This window comes from Aplidium turbinatum, chromosome 10, assembly GCF_918807975.1.
Source record: "Aplidium turbinatum chromosome 10, kaAplTurb1.1, whole genome shotgun sequence".
NCBI classification, from domain to species: Eukaryota; Metazoa; Chordata; class Ascidiacea; order Aplousobranchia; family Polyclinidae; genus Aplidium; species Aplidium turbinatum.
The window spans coordinates 23,607,175-23,618,407 of record NC_137481.1 but is presented as its reverse complement, the minus strand read 5'-3'; the positions used below and the strand labels follow the sequence as shown (position 1 = coordinate 23,618,407).

At 34.2% G+C, this 11,233-nt stretch overlaps 1 protein-coding gene across 1 annotated transcript in view; it reads left to right on the top strand.

Moving 5' to 3' along the window:
* Positions 1 to 954: 954 nt before the first annotated feature.
* The window catches only part of LOC145777936 (coatomer subunit gamma-2-like), a 33,670-nt gene continuing 23,391 nt past the window's right edge, over positions 955 to 11,233 (top strand). The window contains exons 1-3 of the mRNA XM_082589297.1: positions 955 to 1,095; positions 1,601 to 1,803; positions 9,490 to 9,569. Of these exons, the coding sequence (XP_082445423.1) occupies positions 1,053 to 1,095; positions 1,601 to 1,803; positions 9,490 to 9,569 (326 nt within the window). The 5' untranslated portion in view covers positions 955 to 1,052. The remainder of the gene's footprint in view (positions 1,096 to 1,600; positions 1,804 to 9,489; positions 9,570 to 11,233) is intronic.

Below are 11,233 nucleotides of genomic sequence, written 5' to 3'. Positions count from 1 at the left end.
CAAGACGCCCAATCATTTACGCAGCCAGAAAAAGCTTCATTTTTAAGCAATTATATATGATATAGCCTACTGTAGCCTTGAAAAGAGCTGTATGACTAGCTGAAAACGTTCACTTATTATTTTTTGTTTTATAATGTTAAATGTAGTGTTCTTGCTGAGTTATGTCTGTTTATGGTTTAAAAGTTACCTCTCTACCCAATTGTATTTATTCTACTCTCCTAAAGTCATGTACGGTACCGTACTTCCCAAAAATATTTGTTGCATACGGTATATGCAACATAGGGCGCTAAGGGGAATGTAAGATTGAAACCGGCATTAAGAAAATCAATCAAAAATCTTCAATCCAGTATTTTGAATAAATGGATATTTTTTAGATAAACACATTTGATTATTTGTATTGTCTTCTTAAGGTGGGTGTGGGGAGATTATTTTAATGATAAGTTCATTTTTGAGCCATCATTTCATTTTACATTTAATCATTGGGATTGTGGTCAGAACTTATTTCATCAGACTTACAGCTAAATTCAACTTTCCCTTATGCGTTAATGCACACATTAATGTCAGACTGGGATTTCCACTACATGAAAGATTTTACCATTTTGAGCACATCTTAAAATTCGTTTGGTTTAAAGGGCCCATTTTAGCCCGATAGTTGGGAACTTCTTACAAAATATCAGGCCTAATGTCCCTAGCAAGTTCCATTGCTGCATCAATCTCATTCAAAGACAAACTTTTGCCTCCATTTGACTGATTATTTTTTTGGTTCTTTTTATTGCTTGATTTAAATCAAACAACCCTGCTCCAGCCAAACTGTTGCCACCGGTGCATCACTGTTTCTAGTTGCATTGACAATTGACATGTATTGATACAATATCATCAGCTAGGCCTATAGGTCTAACCTTTCATGGCAACCAGTTTCATCAGAGCAGAAAGTAAAAACGATTTCTAATGTGCAGCTATTACAGGGATAATCAGTATTTGTATTTGCTAGCACCTGATATTGCTCTGTTGTTGGTTGCCATTCATCTTTCAGCTGTGTACTATCTTTGCACATGAAAATGCCTGGATTACGTAAAGACAAAGATGAAGAAAATGGTAAAAAATATGTTTTACCTACGGAATGTTTGTAGACTGATATAAATGTGAGTGTGGGTCTCCGAAGCCTTGTTTTTGCAAACTGCCAAGCTAATATTTTCAGTTCACAATACATTTTCTTGCATTTACTGCTTTAAATGTATAAAAAAAACTAATTTTTCCTTACAGTAAACGGTCATAAACAAAACAAATGGATTAAATCATTTTCTTATAAGATAAATAGTTTTGTTGATAAAGTTACTTACATGCATTCACAGGAGAACTATATCGTTTTGCTACAAGCAAAATTACTTAGTATTTTGTTTTTCAATGAGAGGGGAAAACCAGAATTTTAGTAAAAGTTCAGAAGTTGTAATAGTATATAGTTTATATTGTACATATAGCGACATGATCTTTATGTAGGCCTAATGGAAAAAAAGCTTCAAAAGTGAATTGGTTAAATTGTTATTGGAAAGTGCATTAGTCTTGATCCTTCTGTATTAGTTTTTGATATATTGCTTTGCAGGGGGAAATAATCCATTTGCAAATGTTGAACGCACAGCAGTGCTACAAGAAGCCAGGATATTTCAACAGACTCCAATCAATCCACGAAAATGCTGTGAAATTCTCACAAAGATCATTTATTTGATCAATCAAGGAGAAATTATTACCACAAATGAAGCGACTGAAACATTCTTTGCTATGACCAAACTCTTTCAATCAAGCGATGTAATTTCCAAAATTGTTTTGTGTTTTCATTCAATACACTGGTCTACACAAAATTTCAGGTTTGGGTTTTGACAACTCATTTTAGCTAATTTTGGGGTGCTGAATCCGAAAATGAACTCAGATTTTCTCTATCACATCACATTTTTGAGATATGAAATATCCCTAATTTTTGAAAAAAATCAATTTTTGCCCCCCTTCTGTTGTCAAAACAAGGAATTCTGATGCAATAAACACTGTTTTACCTGCAATAATCTAGCTTTAATTAGCAAACAAGCATTCTATATTATATTCACACAAATTTGCGTTGTCTTTATTAAAATTTCATGCCTTGGAATAAAAAATAGGCATGCAAAAGAGCAACCATAATAACATCAAACGCTACATTATGCTGACGAACATGTCAATAGGACAGTGACAAGGTATTATCTGAATTATAGCCTACAGTTCACACAATATGCACACAGACATTCCAATGGAGTGCAGAAATTCTGAAGACACACACAGAAATAGCAAAGTGCCAAAATAAAGGGACTTGGGCAGGGCGAGTTCAGAAACAGTCAAAAAAGAGCTTTCATAAAATATGAATTCTTCCCTTATAAGCTTAAAAATGCTCTTTTGAGAGACTTTCTTTTATGAGCAGCATCTGGAATTTCTCTTTTAAAACTCCAGCAATAGTTGGCCATCATATGACAATCCCACCGACCTTGATAACGTTCCTCCATAATTTTAATATCCTGGTGGAAACGTTCACCTTGTTCGTCACTAACTTTCCCAAGGTTTTCTGGAAACTCATCCGCATGGCTCTTCAAATAGTGAACTTTGATGCTCATCCTGCATCCCAAATCTTCAAAACTAAGCAGTAGCTCCCTTAAGAGATCTTTATAATTTTCTGCTTTTCTGTTTCCCAAAAAATTTCTCACAACAGCACCGAAAGCATTCCAAGCTCTAGCCTCGAATGGCAACATTGATTTTACAAAATTTTCATCCTTTAACAATTGCCTGATTTGTGGTCCATTGAAAATCTCAGCTCTTTTGTTCTCTTCACTGAGACCAGGAAAAGCATAACATGTATACTTAAAACACTCTCCTTCATGATCCAAAGCTTTTACATATTGTTTCATGAGACCAAGTTTGATGTGAAGAGGAGGCAAGAGGATCTTTTTGATATCAACTAACTGATCACGTATGATATTTTTGTCTCCAGTTCTTCTCGTTTGCGATAAAATGTCACGCTTGTACCAGCTTTGAGAAGTTTCCTTTCCTGTAGCCTTGATGCCAATAACTCCACAGATTGCTTAGGCAAATAGAAATCTCTCACTAAATCATTTAATTCCATCTGATTAAACTGGGAAGGCTTGTCTGACAGATCCTCGGGTGCTGGTTGAAAAATTTCACTTTCTCCTTCACTAAACGATGCTTCTGAAGAAGAAATAGCCTCTTCGTGTAGTTCTGGAAGTGGTGTAAATACTGGCAGTGGTTTTTCATCACTGTGAGGAACTGGGCGCAATGCCGAATCCAGATTTGGATATTTCAAACGATGTTTACTCTTTTTGTTATACCCTTTCACACCAACAAGACAAAAATAACAATCGTCAAAATGATTTCGTTGCTCTCGCCAAATCATGGGTATTCCAAATTTCATTTGTGAACCTTTTCCTTGCGACCAACTTCTCAGACATTCAACTCAGGTCTTGCACACTTTATGAGGAGCCCAGCTTTTGTCCTGGTCCCCCAACTTGACTTTAAAGTAAGCAAGATATGCCCTTTTTACAAACGTGGTAATATTGCATTGTTGAGACTTCAACATGAAGCATCCACAAATGTAACAAAATATATCCGGATCATTACAACATTTTCTTCTTTTGCTGGAAGCAGACATAGCTTGAGATCAAATATAACCTTTCTTTGTTAGTAGTTTTCTAAGAGCAAGTTTTTCCACAGAAACACCACTATACCAAAAACTCTAACCGACTTGAACTCAAACTTATAAAGTATGAAAATACCTTTTCCTTCTACAAACCGCTTTTCACCTTGAACTCTGATGTTGGTCTGTACAATGTACATGTGCTTTATGAAACTTCTAAATAAATCTTCCTTACTAAGCAAGAATTTATTACTAAGTCAAATCTACTCCCACCAGCTGTCTTCCTACGATATTCCATCTGCACAGTGCACAGAGATAGCAGCTGACCCACAGATAACGCCTGAGAGGCCAAGACAGGGAGTTCAAGCCAGCATGGAAAAACTCAACGCTACCAATCTCTACTATGTCCTATTACGATTATCATAACAGGAATTTTTTTTATTTTAGAGGAAATCTGAACCAATTTATGAATTTAGTGTAAAAAATATCTCTATGTTTGAAAGTTTATAGCTGTCAGAAAATAATTATATTTGACATTTTACTGCACTAAAAAGGGCAAAAACTGGTCAATTTCACAAAATAATGGCAACGATAGAAAGAAAACTTGATGTGATAGAGAAAATCTGAGTTCATTTTCGGATTCAGCGCCCCAAAATTAGCCAAAATCAGTTGTCAAAACCCAAACCTGAAAAAAAAAGTTGAAATTTGTAGACCAGTGATATAATTATTGCACTGTCCCAATAGACATGTTTCTCGGCAGTCGATTGTATCAAGAAATGACAGCGATAGACACCGTCTTTTGTCCATGAGACTGGGCTCGTCAGTATTGCATCACTAATTCTGCTACAGACTATGGACCACCGCCTTTATCAGTCACCTTAACTCTTACAGAAAAGAGCTAAGAGCCAACAATAGTTCTTTTATTTTCAAATTAACTTCAAATTAATACAAACTTTAAATCAAAAAAGTTGTTCTGTTGCTACTTGTTACAATTTTGCTTTCTTCATTGATGCATTTATTTGGTGATTACTTTGTGATCATGTGTAGAGTCGAATCCAAACTGTGCAGAAAATTTCTGATGCAAGCTTTTCACTGTTGACGTAGTGTTAGTGATTAATCATGCTTCAAATATAGTAAATTTTTTTTTATATAAAATTGTTGAAAATTTGTGAATGATATTATCCTGATGCTTTTCAAGAATGGTAGACATGGAAAATAAGTAGAAAGGTCTACGGGTCATTCCATGCCAAATGAGCAAATTTTTTGGAAAAATTACACCACATGTCATAGATTTTATTGAAATTTGGCATACTTGTAGATGTCAAAGAAATATTAAGAATGCAAAAAAAAATTTTTGAAAAATTTTGAACATTGGTGGAGTTATGGTCATTAGAAAAATCACTATTTTTGCCTGTTCCGATTCAGTGATTTTGTCCAATTTCTTGTCATATTTCTAATTTCTTAACCTACGATCATACAATATGGCTGAAAATTGCTAGACAGACATTTTAAGACCCAAGAAGTCCAAAAATATAGATTAAAAAGTCGTCAGAGAAATGCTTGATATGATTATAGAGGTTTCAATTTGATACATGCATTTCAGGCCTCGAAATTTGTACTTTTTTCCGGCGGTCAAGCATGTCCTACCGGACTGGCCCTTTCATCGGACATTTAATATCTCAACCGGACATATTTTTTGCATGTAGATTTTGCACAAAATCACACTACAGTATTGTGTAGTCGTGTTTGTAGAAGAAGATTTTCTACAACAGAATAACTCTGCAGTGGTTGATGGCTTAATTAACCGACCCTGAAGTATACTGGAGCAGATTGCTTGCAAATAAATGAGTGCGTTAATGACAGTTGTTTAATGACGCAATAAACACAATTGAAAACAACAATCCAAATTTCCTTATTACAAAAGCAACTACGATCACTTATTCCGTGGTTTTCTCATTATAATGTAGAATCGTTGTGACAAGCGATTACTGCCGGCGCGGGTCTAACTCCCTTCCGTGCAGAAATTCTATTTCTATCTAATGGTGTTAGACAAATGTGTCTAACACCCTCCCTTCTGTGCAGAAATTGTATTTCTATCAGTATCAGCGTGAATATGGTCGCCACATATGCCTAAGCACGTGCGGAACCCAGCTGAGACTTGCTTCTGTGTGACGTTTCTTTTTAACAAACGATCAATGTAACGCAATAATCGTCATTGTTAAAATTAGAATACATATCCTGCCGAAAAGTTCAGACAACTTCATTTCAAGGCAACATTGCAAGGCGTTGAAATGATATAAAAATGGTTACTTTTGCCATCAGGTCGTTAACCATGCCACTCTAATGTGATCTTTAAAGCAATAGCCTGTAGCCTCCTATTATTGTTTCAGCTCCGTATTTGTTCAGGTTAAACAAACAATTGTAACAATTCAAATTTAAAATATATTTTTGCTGCATTAGCTCTATTTTTGTCAGGAATTTTGCGGCGGTCATTTATGACCGACCAATGAGTCGGCTTCGGCAGACATTCGAGGTAATTCCGGAGGTCATGACTGCCGGATATTTCGAGGCCTGCATTTTTCGGAGGCCAAACTTTGGGGGCCTAGAAAAAAAATGGGTGTAAAAATTAAGAACTGAAATTCACATGTTTTATACTTATACCAATACTCTTTCATGTCAAATAAAAAATATGAATTAATTTTGATAACTACTATGATAAAAGCTAAATTTTCTGACTTGCAATTTTTGTACTTTTTTACACTCATTGTTCAAGATTTTTGTCTATGACATCACAATTTACATTATTGCTTGTTAATGACATCACAATTTACATATTGTTTGTCATGACAATTGATATGTAGCTCATGAATGAATTGAAATTGAATACTGGCAATGTTCTTAGGCTTAGTGTTGTTGGCCATGCACCATAGTAATATTAGTGGTAACTTGTAGAGTTAATTACCGTACTCTTTTAACTGTGATTTCAATTTTAGGTTGTCCTATTAGTAATGTATTATTCCTAACATGCTCGACAGATCTTGCAACCAGGAAATATACTTTTCCCACTGTTCAAGTGTTCAAAGCCCATCTATTTGCTTCAAGCAGAGAAATGTCAATGTTCATAATAAACATGTTCATCTGTTTCTGCAAGTCCACCAATGTCCACAAACCCACTGCTTCTAGCAAAGTGAATTTTATGGCACAATTTCTCTATTTTTTTTCCAATGACGCATTGCTGTGATGAATAATTGTGTTATTGTAAAAGTAAAACTAATGTAGTAGGGTCATTCCATGCCAAGCGTCCTAGACCTATCAGTTTGACCCTCTTTGATTTTGCTCAAACTTGGTCAAAATGTTATTTGGCATGATTTAGCCATGCATTACAAATTTTAGCTCAGTATCTATTATAGTTTTGGAAATATGATGCTTTAAAGTTTTAGGTACCGTACCCACTAAACTTTTCCGCATTCGTTTTTTTGGACCATTTTCAATTAACCATATCTTTTTCTCCAAAGGTTGTATAAAGTTTATTTTTTGGAAAAATGAATCACTTTTAGCTATATTACATGATTGCATTGTCAAAATGCAATTAATTTGCAGCATAATGGAGTAATCAAGCCTTAAAGTAGCTCTTTTCTTCACCAAAAACAAATTTTGTGCCATATTTGGAAGTCTGTAACTTTTTATAAAAAGTAGGATGGTTATTATATTTATCATGTGTGCTCTTTCCCTACCAGGCAACAACTTCACCAAGTTTGATAAGTAACATTATATTTATTAGAAAGTTACAATGCATCAAAATATGCACCCCAAGCAAAAAAGCCAAAATAACGCCATCTTGTTGCATAAAAATACCACCGTAACAAAGTGTTTACAAAATAGTCTTTTTAACCATTTGAAGAACATTACCTAAGGAACTTGTGTACAAAGTTTTGACTTTGTCACTCAACCATTTAAGCGGTTGAAGTAAAAGAGCAAAAAATAACTGTAGAGACAAAACTATTGCTCTGAGCCATTTGGAACTGTTTTTATTGAATTGAGTGCCCCTGAAAACCCCCAAATAGCAATTTTCCCCACTCCTCTACCATCTATATAAGAAATATACTTAAAAATCACTCATGCGTAACCAGGATTTGCCCCACGTGTGGCCAAATTGCAATCCTCAATATCTTGAGAACCAAAGGCCATAGAATGCTAATTTTTTTTTAAAAGAGTTGTTTCAATGAGCTCTATCTGAACACAATATATCATAAAATTCTGGAATCATAGGTGTACTAATATTTTTTTCCCTAAATTAAGCATGGAATGACTCCTCTGCAAATAAGCCAATTTTTTATTATGGGGAGTTAAAAATTGGCCCCCAACTTACCTCTTAATAGTTGAGTGACAAAGTCAAAACTTTGTACACAAGTTCCTTAGGTAATGTTCTTCAAATGGTTAAAAAGATTATTTTGTAAACACCTTGTTACGGGGGTATTTTTATACCACAAAATGGCGTTATTTTGACCTTTTTGCTTGAGGTGCATATTTTGATGCATTGTAACTTTCTAATAAATATAATGTTACTTATCAAACTTGGTGAAGTTGTGCAAAGAGCATAGACTACATTATAAATATAATAACCATCCTACTTTTCATAAAAAAGTTACAGACTTCCAAATATGGCACAAAATTTGTTTTTGATGAAGAAAAGAGCTACTTTAAGGCTTGATTACTCCATTATGCTGCACATTAATTGCATTTTGACAAGGCAATCATGTAATGTAGCTAATTAAGTGAATCATTTTACCAAAAATAAACTTTATATAACCTTCGGAGCAAATAATATGGTTAAGTATGGCTAAATCGTGCCAAATAACATTTTGACAAAGTTTGATCAAAATCGAAGGGGGTCAAACTGGGATCTTTATGATTTTCAGGACGTTTGGAATGGAATGACCCAGTACTAATAGGAAAACCTAAAATTGAACACTAAACCTAAGTGCATTATCAGGATTCAATTCATTCATGAGCTACATAACAATTGTCATGACAAACAATATGTAAATTGTGATGTCATCAACAAGCAATAATGTAAATTGCGATGTCATAGACAAAAATCTTGAACAATGAGTGTAAAAAAGCACAAAATTTGCAAGTCAAAAAATTTAGCTTTTATCATAGTAGTTATCAATATTAATTCTTATTTTTTATTTGACATGAAGGAGTATTGATATAAGTATAAAATATGTGAGTTTCAGTTCTTAATTTTTATACCCATTTTTTTTATAGGCCCCCAAAGTTTGGCCTCCGAAAAATGCATGTATCAAATTGAAACCTTTATAATCATATCAAGAAGTTCTCTGTCAACTTTTGAATTTACATTTTTGGATTCCTTAGGTCTTAAAATGTCTGTCTAGCAATTTTCAGCCATTTTGTTTGATCACAGGTTAAGAAATTAGAAATATAATACGAAATTGGACAAAATCACTGAAGCGAAACAGGCAAAAATAGTGATTTTTCTAATGACTATAACTCTACTATTATCTAAAATTTTCCAAATTTTTTTTTGCATTCTTAATATTTCTTTGACATCTACAAGTATGCCAAATTTCAATAAAATCTATGACATGTGGTGTAACTCATTTGCTCATTTGGCATGGAATGACCCCTACTTAAAAAGTGGCAATTTTTAAAATACTGTATTTCTTACACCAATGTATAATTATATATACCTTTACGGGCATTATGATACCAAGAGGTGCAACCAATTAAATTGGATAAGACCCTCTCTCCAACATAGTAATATTGGTTTGATCTACTGTATTTTTGTATATTCCCAGGTTATTATGAGAAGAATGTGCTATCTGACAATCAAAGAAATGTCCAAAATGACAGAGAATGCCTTTATAGTAACTCAAAGGTAAGTGATCATTCAAGATGGTTGATGATGTTTAGGTGCAGGCATGTAAGTTAGGTAGTCTCCCTCACTGGCGTCAAGTGATTTGGGTAGTGTTTAAAATAAAGTATGTTTTAATGGGTGCTTGATAGTGCCACAGCACTGTATATATATTGTATGGACACATCCACCACGGAATATATTATATGGTAGGTTTTAGTCTAAACAAGAGACAATAAATTTTCTAAACTTTTGTCATAGATTTTGTAGGTTAGAGTATGCCTTGTAGACAAAGGAAATGTCAGTTCCTGCTTATTCAAATACAGCCAAGAACCCGCCCAGAGCTTCTTGTTTGAACAGATGTACTGTATATATATATAAGAATGGAAAGTCAAATATAGTTATTACTATCTGAAGCCTTTACAAATTGTTTCACCTAACGGATCATCAGAAGGTCTGAAAAAACATGCAAACAGTAAAGAATCGATAATTCTGAAAAGATATTAAATATTACAACTGTAATTTAATCTGCCCAAAAAACATCTCTAAACCTGTACTTCCTGAGAAGATATTAAATATTACAGCTGTAATTTAATCTGCAAAAAAACCTCTAAACCTGAATTCCTAAAAAGATATTAAATATTATAACCGTAATCCAATCTGCAGAAAAAAAAAAACTTCAGAATTACTAAGGACAACCTCCATCCGCCACGACAAAGTTTCAATTAATTTGTCCCAATGGAAACCAAGCAACATGATGGCAGCATCTATGACATCACAAAGAAGCAAAATGCATGTGTGATGATCAGCGCAACCTGTAGTAACCTGAACAAAATGAATAAAAATTGTTTTTTAAAACCTGTAAAAATTAAATGAGATTTATAACCTGTAAAAATCAAATGAAATTTAATTTTTTCAAAATTATAACCTGTGAAAATCTCAAGGAATTGTGATGATGTAACCTGTAGTGACCTGAACAAATGAAGTAAAACCTGTTTATAAACCTGTAAAAATTAAATGAGATTTATAGCCTGTAAAAATCAAATGAAATTTTTTTAAAAAACCTGTGTTTACAAATCAAAAGGAATTTATTTTATTTTGAAGTACTTGAGTTTAAATTTGTTTCTATGACGACATTTGCCGACCAGTTCCGAACGCTTGTTCAAAAGGTGGCCACTATCAGCCTTCAGAATGGCCAGCTTTTCAGCCAAACATAGGCCACAATTGTTACAACCACCTCCACTATAAGACCGAGCACAGCTGTGGATGGACCAAGTTATTTTAGGATCAACACCCTTGTCCTTAAGGTCCCAAACTGCCTTAGATAGTTCGGTGCTGTTTCGTTTAGACCTATCCATGAAGGTACATTTATGGTTGGAAAAACGTTTTTTAAAAGTAGTTTCACAACAACCAATGTAATTAAGAACCTTCGGGCTGTTATCAATGGTGGCTTTGTAAACAACGGCCTTCTGCAAGCATTGCCCATTCAAAGGACAATCTGGCCTCACCCTACAATTGCAACCAGGCTGCGATGGTACATTATCAGCCTGCAATATCGCTTTATTATGGGAGGATATGACACTTGCAACATTCGGAGTACAACTGTAGCTCAGCTTAATAGTATTACGGTTGAATATTTTGTGCAATCTATGATGGGGTGGAAAGTGTATAGAAACAAGTTTGAAAAA